We start from the raw sequence: 19,100 nt of genomic DNA on the forward strand, positions 1-19,100 counted from the left end.
CTTGGCAAGTGGGGGCTATATCTGAGACTCCTCCCATCCCTGACCCCTCCCCCCCTCTTGGCAGTTGGGCTATACAGACCCCTATGCAGCATGCAGCAAATATTAAGAGGCAACACATAATTTATTTTTTGATTTGATGCATATGAACATTTCGTGTTTAAGACGGATGATTAAACACCCTACTTATTGAACACCAGTTTAAACATCAGTGTTTATATATTAAACGCTTGTGTTTTGTTTTTAAACCTACTATGTTTAATTGTAAAACACGACTGTTTAAAAATTAAACACAAGTTAAACATCATTTTTTACAGTGTACTAACTGAGTTTTACTGTTACAGAAAACAGAGTTGAAAAAAGGTTTCCTTTCTTATGCTAATTAAAAAACAGTAGTTTGCTGGGATAAATATTCCTGGAATCCACTATCATGAAGGTGATAACTTTAATTAATATGTATAATTACTTAGTATATACTGTATTGAAATCCTTGTTTTCAGGGATTTAAGCCTAGTTCTGGGACTGTCCAGGAGTTGAATTTCCGTAGCAGTAAGAACGTGTGGGGGTACTTTAGTGTGTCTGCCACGGGGGGACTACATGAGTACGCTGACTCCCAGTTTGGACACTGCTTCTCCTGGGGAGAGAACAGGGAGGACGCCAGAGAGTGAGTGGGGGGATTGGAGAAGGGGTCGGGGACAGGAGGAGGGGGATATAGTTTTGACAGTTTCTAATTAATTGCAATTCTTACCCGGGGAAAAAAAAACGCTTCAGAATCTATTTGTTTGAATCAATTTACTATAAGTATCAATTTATTTTCACCAACCATTTTAAGTTTTCCTCATTGAAATATCTAATGAATGGCATGATATAATTGAAGAATTAATATGGAAAAATTAAAATGAGTTATAATGAATAGTCAATATTTTAATGAACAAAAAAATGGAAGAAAGCATTTTTTAAATATTTCATTTTAATCAAATGACAGGAATTTAGTTGTGGCATTGAAGGAGCTCTCAATCCGCGGAGACTTCCGAACCACTGTGGAATACCTCATCAAACTCTTCGAAACGGAGGAGTACCAAAACAACAAGATAACGACGGGCTGGCTGGACAAGCTGATATCTGAGAACGTCCAGGCAGAGAAGCCGGACGTCATGCTGGGAGTGATATCTGGAGCGCTCCACATCGGGGACCACCAGATCCAGGAGTGCTTCCAGATGTTCCAGACCTCGCTGGAGCGCGGACAGATCCTGCCGGCCACGTCACTCAAGAACCATGTGGACGTGGAGTTCATCAGTGAGGGGATCAAGTATAACGTCAAGGTAAGGTCAAGGACAGGACTTGTTTGAGCATTATAACCAAGTTTGATTTTCTGTGAATGAGAAATTTAGATTTCCTGAATGTAATGTTGTAAGCAAAGGGAACAATTATAATGTAATGGTAAGGTCAAGGGAAGTACTTGTTTGAATATTTATACTAAGTTTGATTTTCAGTTAAAGGCCGAGATTTTTAACCGTACGGTTTTCTCAGGTAAGGGGAGGGACTAAATTTTACTTGCATGGTACCCGAGGCATTGACGGTCGTGCAGACCGTGGGAAGCGCTAATCCCTATACACAAACAGTATACACAGGAAGTCCTTGTGTATTACAATGTACCTGTACAGCTTGATGGTCTACTGTTCATTATAAAATTAGGAGAATTCGACATCGTAAATAAAAAAAATATCAATAGTAGTTAATGATAATTGTAAAATTTTGTAATTTCAGACTTATATTTCATATCAGACAAGAAGATATCTCGCAGACCGACTTTTGTAAAAATCTACTGTATGTTGTACGTCACATGTACAACAACAACGACTTGGGTTCTTTGTAGAAAAAAATAATCATTATGGAATCATGTCAATTAGTAACAGTTACTGTTTACTGTGTATCAAAAGTCGCGTGGTCCAATTTTAAGCAATTGTACATTCTGTAACCTATTGTGAAAAAATCACGATAACGATGGTTTTGTAAAGTTAAATTTCATACTAGTATGTGTGTATTTTAAGTTAATTTAGGTTATAATAAAAAAACTGTAAACAAAATATTAAATTCTTGCTTTCATATGCATTTCTTTCAAAACTATTTTTTACACCTGTGACCTCGAACGAAGGTAAAAATGCAACCCACGAATCTTAATACTTTAATTCTTGACCAGATAAGGTTGTTTCTTATCAGATATTTTGTTTTCATCCTTAGTTATCCTATGGGGAGCCGTTTTGGTATTTACTGTCAAAAAGTGATATAACCTATTCGAATAGGTGATATCACCTATTCGAAAAGGTGATATCACCTATTCAGATTTTGAATATGTGATATCACCTGTTCGAATAGGTGATATCACCTATTCCAATAAGTGATATCACTTATTCGAATAGGTGATATCACTTATTTGAATTGAATAGGTGATATCACTTATTTGAATAGGTGATATCACTTATTCGAATAGGTGATATCACCTATTCGAATGAGTGATATCACCTATTCAAATTGAATAGGTGATATCACCTATTCCATTATTTGATACATGTATCACATTCAAATTGAATAAGTGATATCACCTATTCCTTTCGAATAGGTGATATCACTTATTCGAATAGGTGATATCACCTCTTCGAATAGGTGATATAACCTTTTTGAATAGGTGATATCACCTATTCAAATTATTTATGAAATAACAACAGCCCCCAAGACTATATCCCTAAATCTTATTTACTTTCACTTTCGTTTTATAACTCATCATTCTAGGAGACTTTGCATTTAATTTTTATCAACCCCTATAGAAATTGTAGTTTGTTTAGCTCACAAATTTATTTATTTCACTTATCTATCAAGTAAACTTTAGGAAAAAATGGAAAACTCGGAAAAAAGCATGAAAACTGGGTAGTCCGAATTTTCTTGATTTCAGTGGTAATCTATATATCTTAGGGAGCATTCATTATTTAATGTTGTAAGAAATTCTAATAAGTGATATCACCTATTCGAATAGGTGATATCACCAATTCAAATTGAATGGGTGATATCACCTATTCAAATAGGTGATATCACTTATTCGAATAGGTGATATCACCTATTCAGCACGAATAGGTGATATCACTTATTCGAATAGGTGATATCACCTATTCATTTCCAATAGGTGATATCACCTATTCGAATAGGTGATATCACCTATACGAATAAGTGATATCACCTTTTCGAATAGGTGATATCACCTATTGAAAATGAATAGGTGATATCACCTATTTGAATAGGTGATATCACCTATTCGAAAAAGTGATATCACCTATTCGAATAGGTGATATCACTTTTTGGCAGTAAATACCAAAACGGCGCCCCATATTATCCATGACATGCAAAAAGTGTTATCAGCTTAGTTTCTCCTTAATTTTCATCGTAATTTTTCGCTGCGTTTGAAAACAAGAATCATTCTTAATTTTTACAAGTGAAAACAAGTTTTCATTCACCTTTGCAATTTTCATTAATAAAAATATGCACAATCTTGATTTATTTAAGGAGGGACCTATGTCGTTCGACGTCAAAGCAGCGTTATATGACGTCACTATAGCGACGTTTGTTTTTTCCCGCTGACTTTTGCAACTGTGATTATAGGCGTAACATTGTTATTAATCAAAAACGCACACATTGTACAAAAAGATTTTTTTTTCATCATTTAAAACAGTTTTATTTCATGTATGGAGTTTGTTAATATCAGATTTCTCTTCCTTTGGTTGAAAATTCATAAAAATTTCTGTTGTGAAGAAATACCTCTATGATATGCTGATATAAAAATGCAAAAAATGTAAGATAAAATTCAGCAAAGACAGCAGCTTAAATTAGGGAGATATGTTAAATTTCATGATTACCATTAACTGTATTTTCTGGATAAAACTAAAAAAAAAAGGAAATGTACTTGTACCTATTTTTACTTATTGATTTTTAGTGTATGTAGATTTTATTGTATAAAGTCATTCCTATTAGGTGTTGGTTGTTGACGGAGAGGGGGGGGGGGGGGCAGAATGATAAGAATGAAGAAAAAAGAGTATATATGTTTAAATTATTTCTTATCAAAACAAAATACTCGTTTTTTGCAAAATAGTTTTATATTTAGAAGTTTGTCAATGCTAACTTACCTTTTTTTTTTAGTGCAGTAAGGTCATTATTTATGACCAAAGAGTGCGAAAATAACAGAAAAGGTTATATTTCGCGTTTATTTTATCATAAAGGTATACTTTTTTCCTCGTTAAAATAAAGAAAGGGGTCATTTCTTAAAAAAATATGAATTACCACATTTTCACACAAAGACTTTTTAAGATATTACCTGTTATACATGTCGGAATTGTAAAAATTACGACAAGAAAAACGGGGTGAAACTTACATTGTGCTCCTGTATAATTTTTTATGCGAGATGAATTACAATGAATTTGCCTTCATCTTAAAGATACAAGTCATATAAATTAAATACAGGTTGATTTCGAATGTGGTTTGACATTTTTGGTTCTTTTTAGCGTATATTTAGAGTAGAACAATAACTTCTGGAAATAATCTACAGTCACGTGCAAAAAGTATTCGGTCAAAAATGGCGGCGTGTTTACACTTACCATGGTATTAAAAAAGAAAATGACCTTGCCCTCTTCATATCACAGGAAGTAGATTTGTATAAATTTAGAAAAATTGGTCACATGATAAATCACATGACAATATTTTCGTCTGCTGTTTACAAATTTAGAGCAATTTTAGCAAGAGTAAAAAAGATGGGTCGGAAAGGAAAAGAAATGGGGTCAGATGTGAAAAACATCATTGTGGAGTTAATGCAGAAAGGTTATTCTCGGAGAAAGATAAGTGAAATGTTACAGTTACAGTCATTTAGGGTATTTCGGGTCACCCCGATTTTCGGGAGTCATCGGGGTTTTCTTGACACAGTTCGCGCAAAACGTAAAAGAAAAACAAAAAGCTATTGCAGTCACGTCCAGCAAGGTATGTTATATGCATTCACACAGTTACAAAGGAAAATATTGAAAATAGATGTCTTAATTTATACGTTGATTAATTGCCGTATGTTTCCTGATCAGAGAATTTTGCATGTCAACAACGGAGACATCTTTTTTTCTTCGATGATGTGAAGTTTACGTCTGATAAAAAAATACATGTTATATACTGCTGGAAAGGAAAATTTATACGCTTTCCAATGCAACTAAACAAGTTCTGGTTGCAATAAAATCTATTGAGGTAGTGGTGTATTCCTAACCCCCTTCGGTTTAGTGTATTTCGGGTCACGTGTGTTTCTAGAGCTTCGTGTTTTGGTACGTCACATGTCAATGTTTACATTGTGCTTTTTCAATATTATCATGATTATAGCTTTTCTTTATGTAGAAAATGTGGCCCCGTGTGCTGGAAAAAGGAGGAGGTGTTGTTATACCCTGCCAATACAAAGCTAGTGTGTCCCAAAAACTTCCATGCAGCATTGACTGTTATAGAGCAGCATATTGAGAATATGCCTGAATTGGGTGAAAAGTCGGTCATTGATGTCTCCTTATCATAAAGTGTACATGTATGCATCACATATGATTCTTTGTATCAAAGTTCATTTCATAGAATGTGAAGTTGTTTTACATATCCAAAGTAGGACCTTTGTTGTTTTTTTTTAATATAAAAGTTTACATACTAATTAAGTTGGACATACTTTATATCATTTTAAGATGCACATAAATTTACTATAGAATTTTAGAATTTGCAATAAGAGAGAGAGAGAGAGAGAGAGAGAGAGAGAGAGAGAGAGAGAGAGAGAGAGAGAGAGAGAGAGAGAGAGAGAATTTGCCAAAGACTGCAATGAGAGAGAGAAAAAGGATGCACATAAATTTGCATCCTGAGATTTTGCAGAGAGGGAGAGAGAGAGAGAGAGAGAGAGAGATATGCACATTTCCACTAGAAAGTGAGGGGGTGATTTATATTGTAATATCAAGGTAGTGAAGGTACTATATTATTATTATGTTTATTTTGTAGATCTATAGATTTTTTATATGTTTATATTTTATATGAGTCCAAGTAGGACGAATTTACTTTTTTTTGTTACTGTATAATTTTTTTTTTACCATGTTTACATTCCTAGTCATTTTCCCATTATTTAAAACCAGGTGTTTCCATATACTTTTTTATCTTTGTTTAAAAGTCATTTTATTCATATAAATAATGACATAAAATGTTTGTCTCTGAATGTTACAGGAGAATTTAACAATCTAAAGGTCATAATTTCATGGTCTTCAAGCTAGATCCGCCCCACATTACACACGGTCAATATAGTGTGTAGATATCAGCTTTCACCGTAAGCGATTTCCCCCACAAAAAAATCATCTCTGCTAAAATAACAATTGGATATTAGCAAAACTAACTAATTTTGGTCATAAAACAGCATTAAATATTATTTTTGTTCTGTTTTGCACACGTTTATAAAGTGACTCGAAATAACCGGAAGTGACCCGCAATTCCTTAAATAAGGTCTTTTAACGTAACTGCGGGACAGTTTCTCGCACATGCGCACAAACGCTTCCGAGTGGAAAGCGTTATTAGAAACGGAAATGGTGAAATCTTGTTGTGTTTACAAGTGTCGAAACGTTTGTAATGGGGATTCCAGGTCAAAGGGTGTCAGTTTCTTTCGGTTTCCCAAGAACAAAAGAAAAAGAAGAGCTTGGATAAAAGCTGTGAACAGAGACGAATGGATGCCAAACGAGCATACCTGGATCTGCTCTGAACATTTTATTGATGGATGGCACGGAGATGAACCGAGCGATGACAATTATGCCCCAACAATTTTTGCATATAAACAGAAACGATCAGAAGGGGATTTTAACAGGGAACAGAGAAGACTTGATCGAGAAACAACCAGGGTATCTACTTCTGAATTTCACAATAATGATTTTTGAAATCTTATAATCATGATAAATGAAAGGGTAAAAAAAATTAAACATTTAGGTTAATTATGTTTGACAGGTCCAGCACAATACCCTGATAAAGGTATATATATATAGCTAGATAAAGCTATATAGCGTTATCAAGGTATTACAAATACCTTGATCAAGGTATTTTATGTCATGAAAATTAATAAAATATTATTCAAAAATCTGAATACTGAAAGTCGAGTTCTGAATTGTTGTCAATGTGTCCACTTGTGCATGAAAAGCACTCTGGTATCAAAAAGGAAGCACAAAATAATGTCTCATCACACAACACATTTTATACTGAATTGTTTGTGTCTGAGTACTTTACATCCATGGGTGAATTTACTGACAACAACTCAGAACTCGACTTTCATTATTTGATTTTTAAAGATTTTTTTTTTTGAATTTTCATGACATTAAATACCTTGATACCTTGATAAAGGTATTTCTAATACCTACAGAGGCTGACAAATAGATTATTAAGGCACTTGCCCAAGGGCAATTACATGGTCAAAATTGACTAGCCCTACCTGAATTTTTGCCTGCCCTACCATTAGCATATACTGTATTTAAAAATATTTCAAAAAAGAGAAAGACAAATACAGAGTAAAATATTGGTATACATATTGATTTTATTTTTGATAATAAATTATTGATTAAGTCACTTGCCCACGGGCAAATGGTTGATAAAATTTTACTTGCCCATGCAATCCTAAAATTCACTAGTAGCCCCGGGCGTCAGGCAATGGGATTTGTCATCCCTGACCTGGATAAAGCTATATACCTTTATCAGGGTATTGTGCTGAATCTGTTTGATATGAGGTACAACTATATAGAGGTCCATCGACGTCAGACATGATTTTTTCCCAGATCTCATGAATCTTATTCACAAAATTTTGCACATGATTCATAAATTACAGATATTTCCTTGTTTAATTCATAATTATACATGTAGGCCTATAAAATATGCACTACTTTTTTTAACAAGGAAAAACAGTGTTCAGAAAGGATAAACAGGGAGAGAGAATGTGCTAATTTAGAGTTTTCTCTGCTTGCGCATGGTTCCTACTGTAGAACAGATGAATCGGGTGATCACAGTACAGATGCAAGTGCTTTAATCAGTGCCTGTGGTCATGATGAAAATGGACCAACAGATGATGTTGACATTAAAATGACTTGTGATGCAGGTATATCATGAATGAATTGATTAACAGTAAACTGTAGATTTTATTTGCAATATACATCTTTAGCAAGATACGTACCAGTATGTCAATTTCAATATCAATATAAAATATACAGTAAATTAAAATTTGTAAAATGTAAATATTTTTTTTTTCATTCTTCTATAATTAAATTATTGATGATATGAAACATTTAAAGGTGTACAGTGTGAAGATGACCCCCTCCAGCAAGAAAACAGGAACCTATTGAGGCTAGGCAAAATGCTCTTATATACACTGTAGAGTCATCAATCTGAAAATTTTTGAAATAAATTATTTTAAATATTTTGTCATTTTTGGAAAAAAAATTACAATGAATAAATATATAATATAATAATTGTTTTTGATGTCCAATTCCTGTTGTCTAGTCAAAGAGCCATAGCGCATTTGATAGTCACTTTCGCCTATTCTAGTAGTGATTTTTTAAATACATTTTTTCACCAAAATTTTGCCATATTATGTTAGTTTATACATGCTTTAAAGCAATCACACAAAAATAATATTTATATATTAAAAGTTTGCTCATATGATAGATATAAAAATCCTTCAGTTTATATGGAGAATATAATAAGAATTATTAGGTATCCCCCTAAACAGTGACAACTGTAGCTTAAGACCACCCTTAACCAGCAAAATAACTTCTTTATTAATGTTTTTATTTGGACATGACTGCTCTTCATTACATTTAGACAATTTTGGTTAAAGGTGGTTTTCATATTGAAAATGTTGAACTATTCTTATCACCTAAAGTCATAATTGCTAGCTTCTTTTATTTTTTTTTCATAATTTTCTAAATATCTTGTTTAGAATAAGGGTATTGAACAAATAAAATGATTGTCATATAACAAATGTGAAACTATGAAAATATAACATTGGTCTACAAATGATTACATGCATGTAAGTGCATCTTGAATTGAAAAGGTACATGTTTAGATCTATAATTAGAAACAGGTTATTTCCTTTTTAATACTTTGGTCAGCCGTAACGCAGCTATGGCTCTTTGTAAGTTGCATGTTGCTCTTGAAAAAGATTTTTTTTAACAAAGACTGGGTTTTCATATAATATTATCAACTTACTCGTGCAATACACATATCCTGGACATCACCAGCATCAAAATGCTTCACAGACTTATCTAGTCCTTTGAAGTTTTGCATTTGGATGCCTTGATCCCCCTGCCTGCGCCTGGTTATCATAAAATCATAGACTGTAGAAAACGAAATGATGGGAGGTTTAAGATCGTTGGTAATTATCTGATAATGAACTGAATTAAAAGGGGGCAAGTTTTCCTTGAATTGAACGTCGGTGGGATTAACAGAGGATGGTAATTGCACAACTGGAGTTAATAGTTCTGATGGCGTTTGGCGAGACAATATATCACATATGAGATCATCCTTCTTTCTTTTTGTTGAATTGATCCCCAGATCAGCTGCAATGGTGCGTAATATACTAACATTTGTTTTTTTCAAGTTTTCGCGGGTCGCCATACTCGTTGCCAATGTAAACAAGGTAACGATAAACAGGAAATGTTTGTCACTCGTACATGAATTGATATAAATAACAAAAAACATATTACAAACCAATTTTATTCAGTTTAATAAGCAAATATCAATTAAACAAAACTGTACGACGATTTTTTTTCAAAATACTTTTGACGAAAATGAAGCGTGGAATGGTGCGCAGAACGACTCGTGTTTTATCCACTCGGAAGTACTTCTGCGCATGTCTGCATATATTATTAAAAAGGTCTATTGGAGGTCTAGATAAAGCTCCCACTGCGGTCGTTTTATCAAAGATAATCGCAATTTGGTTCATAAGTCTTTTCAATCAAACAATAAACTTCTTAATAATACCCAGGAACCATTAATAATCTTGTTTGTTTAATTATTTGCAGTAGAAATGTAAAAAGTGACCCGAAATACCCTAAATGACTGTACCTAAATCAACAGTTATAGACGTTTGTAAAAAATTTTGTGACACGGGATCCGGTCCTACTAAACAGAGTACGATAGAGTACGATAGAGTACGCTAGTAATATTTTATAATTTAATGCAATTAGATTACTTTTTATATGTTTTTCTACTTTAGTTTAACATATTGAATACTGTAGAAGTGGAAAACATTACGGTGTTTTTAATTTCACTATGTTCACGATTTAAGAATTTTCCGCGAACTTTAAACCATCGTGATTATTATTTTACGTCATTTCTACCTATACACAGTCATAGTACCTGAATATTTACAAACAATTCTCCGTGAAATTTTAACCACCGTGAAAGGTAACTTTCTAACAAACCGTGAAATTTTAGACACGTGAAATTAAAGACGTCTACAGTATATATTAAAAAAAACATTGTATGTTTTCTGTATTTTAGGAGTTATTTCAATTTTTGATTTCAGTTTATGGTTGATTGTTTGATCGTTTGATCCCGATCTAATTTAACTGAAACGTTAAAATGTCTCGTTGTGAATGTGAAAAAAATATTTACACTTGCAATTAATTTAATATTATTAGATAAAATTTAGATGCAAGTCTTTAGAAAGAAAGTATGAAACAACATAGTAATCGAAATTTGGGTATTAGCTATAGATATACCGTAATCTTTAATGCGTTTAATTTTGGATGTTATTTCGTGTCAAAATATCGCTAAAAACAAATATTTGAATCAAATATTGCAATATTAGTTTATAATAATGTGTAATCAAGTTGTATATACATAAATAAACAATTGAATTGTATTAAATAACATAATTTTTCTAGCGTACTCTAAAGTACTCTATCGTACTCTATCGTACTCTGTTTAGTAGTACCCCACGGGATCTGTTGAAAACAAACCCAGAAGCGGCCGACCTCCAAAAATCGGGCCCCGTGACTATCGGAAGTTAGAGAGGATTGTGAAAACAAATCGTAGATGTTCACTTTCTGATATTACCGCAAAATTTAACGAGGAAAGACCAGAACCAGTTAGTAAAAGGACAGTACAGCATAATTTACACAAAAATAACTACCGGAGAAGTATTTCTAAGAAGAAACTGGTTATTAAAGAGGTGAATCGTAAGAAGCGGCTCGCTTGGTGTCGGGGGAAAAGACGATGGTCAGTAAAGGACTGGAAGCGTGTTTTTTTTTCAGATGAGAGTAAAATAATGGGTCATGATGAAAGGATAAGAATTTGGAGAAAAAAGGACGAAGGATGGAGGCCGGACCTTGTTCAGCAGAGGACACCTCAAGCGAAATACGAAGTTATGATATGGGGGTGCATTTGCAGGGAGGGTGTTGGAACTATGACGCCAGTAGAAGGAAATATCAATGCTGTTAAATACCAAGATATCTTAGAGGAAAACCTATGGCCTGTTCTCGCTAGACATTTTTCTCAAAACGGCTATTATTTTCAGGATGACAACGCACCCGTCCACCGAGCCAGGTCAACTCAAGAGTATGTAGCTAGAAATCGAATTAACTGTTTAAGTTGGCCTGCTCAGTCACCAGACTTGAATATAATAGAGAATGTTTGGTTACACATAAAAAGAAAACTTCAGTCACGCACTGCTGCAATAAAATCGAAAGACAATTTGATCGAGGAAATTCGGCGCATATGGACCAGCATCACGCCTGCTTACATTAAAAGCTTGTATGGCTCCATTCCAAAGCGGATTCTAAATGTAATCAGACTCAAAGGACACCTCACGAAGTATTAAATCGTAAGTAGTTGATTGTTTTAATTTTCAAAGCATTTTCGTTGAAAATTTAGCTTGTAGATTTTTTCATACTACCGTTGTAAGTGTAAACACGCCGCCATTTTGACCGAATACTTTTTGCACGTGTCTGTATTTTTAGCATTTCACACTGTTTTTGCACATGCTCCTGTGTAAAAATAAGCATATAAAGGTATTGTTTTTAATACCTAAAGTGGTCAGAAAAGAAATGTCAAAGTTTTGAAAATTTCACATAAAGACTTTTCGGACATAGGTCCCCCCCTTAATTGAAATACAATGACTCACAGAGATGTTTGTAAAACAGATAATTGATTAATTATAATCAAGCTGAAATTGTTTACGATTGTGATTTAACGGTAAACATTAGAAGACCGAAAGTTAATTTGATGATGGCGACGCGTGTCAAACAAGGTCAAAAGAGATATACACAGGGACAAGTAGCTAAATGTCAATCAATTTCAAGTACCCAATGATGGACCTTAAATTATTTGATTGACAGGGAGATACAGACCAGGTAAATCTGAGGGCGGTGCTTATTATCTCGGGCTTTAATGAGAAAGAACTATATGCGGTATATTACATATACATGTATTTGCCCCCACAAAAGTCATATTTTGAAAACTTCCTGAAATGTGCTGAATTCAATAAATTGTATGAGAAATATGAATTAACAGAAAATATTATAGTGTCAAAGCAGTGTATTCACAATTTTTGATTTTATGATGTCACAAACTAGTCCGATTTTATATCCTTTTTCAGAAAGAGGACAAAATGGACAAAATTTCAACAATTTTAGCTTTAAAATTTATAGAGGGCATGTTTGTTCAGGAACAATATTGACATATTTCATTGATATTATCATTACACACATTATTATAATATTAAAATATTGATCCTGAACACACATGCGCTTGGTGACTTTTACTCAAAATATCGACAAAATATGTACATTTTTCTGTAAAATTCATTAAAAAAATGAAATTTATGTCATGTTTGTGACGTCATTATGTACATATGGCGTCATTAATTATGAAAATATTCAAAATTCAGTGCTTTGAAGTCAGCATATTCTCCCCTGTTTAAGAACTTAATTAAATATATCTCCATCAAAGTTTGATTTGGGGGGCAAATATTGGTTATTACCAAATAAAGTTCTTTGTGAATGTTAGGTTGTACTTTTATCAATTTGAATACTGTACAATAGAAAATAAATTGTACATCAAATAAATTCTGATCAGAATTCAACACTGTTCAGTAAGTGTGAAAAATAATGCTTTTGACAACTTTTTTTTAGCTCACCTGAGCGGAAGCTCAAGTGAGCTTTCTAATCGCATTTTGTAGTCTATCCATCCGTCTGTCTAGCTGTCCGTCTGTCTGTAAACTTCGCACATTTTAGACTTCTCAAGAACCACTGGGCCAATTTTGACCAAACTTGGTACAAAGCATCCATGGGTGAAGGGAATATAAATGGTTAAAATGATGCCATTGGGCCAAGTCCCCTCACAAGGGGAGATAATAAAAAAAAAACAAAAATAGGGTGGGGTCATTTAAAAATCTTCTTCTCAAGAACCACTGGGCCTGAAAAACTGGAACTTATGTGAAATCATCCTGGGGTAGTGTAGATTCTAAATTGTTCAAATTATGACCCCCGGGGTAGGGTCACAATGGAGAATCAATTTTTACACAGAACTATGTAGGAAAAATCTTTAAAAATCTTCTTCTCAAGAACCACTGGGCCAGAAAAGCTGAAACTTATGCGGAAGCATTCTGGGATAGTGTAGAATCTATATAAATAGCTCAAATCAGGACCCCCGAGGTGTAGGGCGGGGCCACAGGGGAATCAAGGTTTTACATAGAAATATATAGGAAAAATCTTTAAAAATCTTCTTCTCAAGATCCACTGGGCCGGAAAAGCTGAAACTTAAATGGAAGCGTTCTGGGAGAGTGTAGATTTCAAATTGAGTACATTATGATCAGTGGGGTAGGTTGGGGTCACAAAATTTTTTACAAAGGGCAAATCTACTAAAGAACAGCATGGTCAAAGCTTCTCAGGTGAGCGATGTGGCCCATGGGCCTCTTGTTACTAAATACTTGTGAATACAATTTTTGTTGTGTTTTTTCTAGGTGGTGAAGACAGGCCCAAACAACTAATTTATTTGTATGAATGACTCCATGCTGGAAAGTGGAGGCACACAGGTGATTTCAAGAGAGCAGTTTGATTATTCAGATTGTAAATGTGTGATATCTCAAGCATTGAAATAAATGATAAAGAATCTGTATTTAAGGGAAAAAAATATGAAAGTTACAGAAACTTTCAATTGTAGAATTAATAATGTAAACCAATTTTAACTCGCAGCAACTTTATATTGCAATTAACTGTGGGTAAACTAGTTATCGACGATAAATTTTTGCAATCAAGTTTTTTTTTTTATCTATTGTTAATAGACAAAGAGACTTTAAGGTCCAGTTCATGGTGAGAAAAATTCGTAATAATGAGGCTCTCGCAAACCTAGCGAAAATTTCTCGCACACAAATAAAAATTGATTTACAATACTTAAATTTGTTTACAGACTAAGTGATGGAGGTTTGTTAATTTCGTTTGATGGAGCCAGCTTCACTACTTACATGAAGGACCAAGTAAGCAGCTACAGGATAACAATAGGAAACAAAACCTGTGTACTTTATAAGGAGAATGATCCTACCAAACTCAGGTATTGTATTAAACAGCTACAGGATTATGATAGGAAACAAGATCTGTGTACTTCATATGAAGAATGATCCTACCAAACTCAGGTATTGTATAAAACAGCTACAGGATTATGATAGGACACAAGACCTGTGAACTTCATAAGAAGAATGATCCTACCAAAATCAGGTATAATATAAAACAGCTACAGGATTACTATAGGAAACAAGATCTGTGTACTTCATAAGGAGAATGATCCTACCAAACTCAGGTATTGTATTAAACAGTTACAGGATTACTATAGGAAACAAGACCTGTGTACTTCATAAGAAGAATGATCCTACCAAACTCAGGTATTGTATAAAACAGCTACAGGATTATGATAGGAAACAAGATCTGTGTACTTCATAAGAAGAATGATCCTACCAAACTCAGGTATTGTATAAAACAGCTACAGGATTATGATAGGACACAAGACCTGTGTACTTCATAAGAAGAATGATCCTACCAAAATCAGGTATAATATAAAACAGCTACAGGATTACTATAGGAAACAAGATCTGTGTACTTCATAAGGAGAATGATCCTACCAAACTCAGGTATTGTATATAACAGTGACAGGATTACTATAGGAAAAAGACCTGTGTCCTTCATAAAGGCCCTTTCACAATTGGCGCACGAGCACTATACAACACTTTGCGATCGGAAAATTTTAGCTTCGTACGAGCTCTCGCATACGTTGTACGATGTCTCGCACTCATTGCCTGTGTTTTAGAGGTCCCATCAAGTCTCCTCAAAATAGTCAACATGCACACTATTCAGACGCGACCAAATGAGATCAAAATTATCGCAATTCATTGCAAGAATATTAGTACGAACGTTTTACAACGTTTTATATGTATCTGCCTGTACTTGAACTTGTGTATATTGTGTATACATCGGAGTGGGGGTATTACTAGTGAGCATTCGCTCACATATTTCTTGTTTTGTTTTTTTTTTTCAAAAAAAAAAAAGAATAAAAGGTCATTTTGCAAGCGTAAGGTAGGTCAAATTTTAAGGTAGATCAAGGTCACAAGTTCTTATTCAGAATGAGAACTTTGAAAATTGCAGCTGAGGGTATTATTTTTTTAGCTCACTTATAGTACCACTAGTAAGAAAATTGTTAATTGAAATCTTTCTTATATATTGATAAATAAACAATGAATAACACAGAAGACACTAGTTTTCAAATTTTCTTAATAGAGCAACAAAGAAATGAATGAAATATGTGTGGGTAACATAATAATATCAATATATCAATATAATGTATGGATTCAGAGACCAGTAGATTTTGACTGGGGCAATGAAAAAAGGGTTACAGTTTTTTGTGGAGATAAGAAATCTTTTGAAAAACAGCAGGGCTCATGTTACTCAGGTGAACATTATGGCTGATGAACCTCTTGTCTTAATTCCTCTTAATCCCTTTTGCAGATCCAACATATGTGCCATCTTGTCCAAATTTATCAATGACCAAAAGAAGGGCCACCTGGAAGCTATATTCAGCACATTACAAAAACTTCCCCCTAGCTGTGGCCCCTACATATCACAAATTGGCCCTCAACTACAGCACTGTCTGATTGAAAACGAGTCCTTCAGGGGGGTAGGCAGGGACAACACTGTCAGGTAGATCTGTAATTTATTGAATAATTGATTAAGAAAATGCCAATGTTTTCCTTTGAAAATTAATCAAATTTAAGGTTAAGAAGATATATCACTTGATATAACTAGCACTAGTAAGGTTCTGAGTTCATTTCTAATAAATTCAAAAGGGAAGTTGCTTTAACTTGGTATAAATACATAAAGAAGTTTGATTATACTAAGCTTATTCTTTCAGATCAAAGTATTATCAGTTGTTGAAGCACTTCAAAGTTGAAGGATCCTGAAAGTTAAATTGCTGATTTCTAGGGAAACTATAGAGACGATGCAATTTCACGTTGTTTATAAATGTGAAATGATATAAACCATGATGATCAAGTCAGTACTTTCCTGGATGTGTCTGTGATACTTATTTGACCAAGAACAAGAAGGGAAGTTGTATGTAATAAGAGACAATAAAATAAAGGGTCCTGCATTATAATGTGTTACAGAATACTGTTTTTATGACAGAAATTCGAAAATGTTTTGAATAGTTCAAACAATATAAACTTTTTATTAGAGAGATGATTACCATGGGTAATTTCTTGGTTCAAGCAATAAATGGTCAATAATATTTACACTGAAGAGGTAAGGATTTGATCATTTCATAACAGATTTCAAATCCACTGTGGAACATGGGATAAAAAGAAAGGTTTTTATAATGAATAAAGATTGAATAGACTGTGGAACTCAAAAATGATTCCCTAATTGATCCATAGCTATAAGTGGAGTACAGATTATTTTGCAGCTCTAGCTCTACCTGCAATTTGTGTAATCCTGTTATAAGTGCAAAATTCTTGAAGAGTCAAAGGCAAAAAAAAAAACAAGATGAGTTTGTGAAACACTGAAGCCCCCTATATGGCAACTGATGGCGAGGGTTGAATTTTCTCAAATGCACATCAAATTTCAAAGGTCAAGGTAAAAAAATGTAGGAACCCAAAGGAAGGTATTGTTACAAAGAATACAACTGTGAAATATAATAGCCCTAGTTTTAACTGTTATGGTGACAGTTAAAGTTTTTAAAAAGTTGGTCAAACTTTAAAGTAAAGGTCAACAGGTCAAAAAATTTTTATACCAACTGAAAGGTTTTGTCACAATGAATACACATATGAAGTTTGAAAGCCCTAGCTCCAAATTGTCAAAAGTTATGGCCAATGTTAAAATGTGGTATTTTTTTGAAAAATTAGGTCAAACTCAAAGGTCAATAGGTCAAACTTGGTGGTACCCAAAGAAAGGTCTTGTCACAAGGAATTTAATACACCTGTGAAATATGAAAGCTGTAGCCCCACCCACTCAAAAATTATGGGTAAAGTTAAAGTTAGATTTCGCCGATATTCACTAAATTTTAATTGTCTTAAGAGACTCCCGAAAACTCTCAAGATTTTTTGAGGTGTCTTCTACATGCTGAACTGAATTTTATCTTATTTTTTATTTCCTTTGAGTTGTAGAAAAAATTTCTATGCCGCTTTTATTTTTTTTTTTAGAAAAGGGGGAGGGGGGGGGGGATTATATAAGTATTTGTTGACGTGAAATTTTAAAAGTCCTCCAAATATTTAAGCTTGAATGTGACCTATGGGCCAAAGGTCAAGGTCATTCATCAAGGTCAAAGGTCAAGGTCATGCAAAAAAAAAAAAAAAAAACCCAAACAAACAACACTTTTATAAATTATTTTTACACTTGAAGCTAACTAATCTAGGTAAAGAAAATGAATATATTTTTTTTAAACTTTTGAGAAAGGTCAAGGTCAAAGGTCAAATATAAAGGTAAAGGTCAAGGTCATTTAAAAAAAAGCCCGTAAATAAGCAATTTCGATACTTTCCCAAATGACCTTACCTTTACCTTGACCTTTTTCAAGGTCAAAGGTCAGAAATTATGGTGGCCCCCATGTCCTTACGACTTGTTTTAAAAATTTTTTTAGCTTTTAAAAAACTGCCAGGGGCAATAACTACTTTAAAAGTTTACGAATTCTTTCGATTTATAGAATGAGAAGTGTACTTAATTAGTCGAGACATTGTTGAAGGTTTTATACCCCTACGGTTTACGGTTTCGGAGGAGTAGCGATAACAAGGGTTTACAATGAAAGGGGCACTAACTTTTATAGGGTTCAATCTTAAGGGGCAAGCATGGAATCTCTGAAATGGTTTTAAATACATACTAAAAAAAAGAAGTTTAGAATTTGGCTAAGAACAAAAGAGCTATAAAAAATGCTTAATTTTACATATTTTGAATGACCTTGACCTTTGACCTTGACCTAGATTTTAAAGTAAGGTCAAGAAATCTTTTGCAGTTGGCCCCCTGTCTCTACGATTTGTCGTTTTAGAAAAGTTTTTACGTAAAAATCGCAAACATTAGGGGGAATAATTCATTATAGGGTTTCCAAAACCTTTTGCAATGTTTGATTGAAGAGCTTTTAAATCAGTCGTACACATTAATAAAGGTTTGGATTTTGCGGTTTACGGTTTCGGAGGAGTAGCGATAACAAGCTTTTATTCGAAGGGGGGCGTAACTCCGAAAGGGGTCAAACTCATATACGCAGGGTCAACTGCTAAAAATCTTTTAGGAGAATTTTTGTGACAAAAAACTTTTGAAAATCTTGAAACTCAAAATCACACGGCGGAAAAAAATAAAAAGAAAAAAAAACAAAAAAAAAAAGGGTTTTTCCAAAAATAAAGACCTAATTATTAAAAAAGTAACATCACAGAAACTGGGACTATGAAAAGCATATTTAGAATTAATAATATCAGGTATAAAATATTTAAAAAATAAATTATACAAGGTATTTTTTGTGACTGCATCCAAATATTTTGGCTCTATTTTAAAACTCCTCAGACACAGATG

The 19,100-nt window shown here is 33.6% G+C and overlaps 1 protein-coding gene across 1 annotated transcript; it reads left to right on the forward strand.

Moving 5' to 3' along the window:
* Positions 1–497: 497 nt before the first annotated feature.
* Positions 498–14,076, forward strand: LOC134261465 (acetyl-CoA carboxylase 1-like; the record flags this gene model as incomplete). Its single annotated transcript, XM_062743903.1, has 3 exons — positions 498–661; positions 983–1,319; positions 14,027–14,076. Coding segments are annotated over 3 exons (528 nt in total), but the record flags the coding sequence as incomplete, so codon positions are not given.
* Between the last annotated feature and the right edge of the window lie 5,024 nt (positions 14,077–19,100).

Source organism: Saccostrea cucullata, unplaced genomic scaffold (assembly GCF_032062105.1).
Source record: "Saccostrea cucullata isolate Sc308-1 unplaced genomic scaffold, CSIRO_AGI_Scuc_v1 ctg21451, whole genome shotgun sequence".
Classification (NCBI taxonomy): Eukaryota; Metazoa; Mollusca; class Bivalvia; order Ostreida; family Ostreidae; genus Saccostrea; species Saccostrea cuccullata.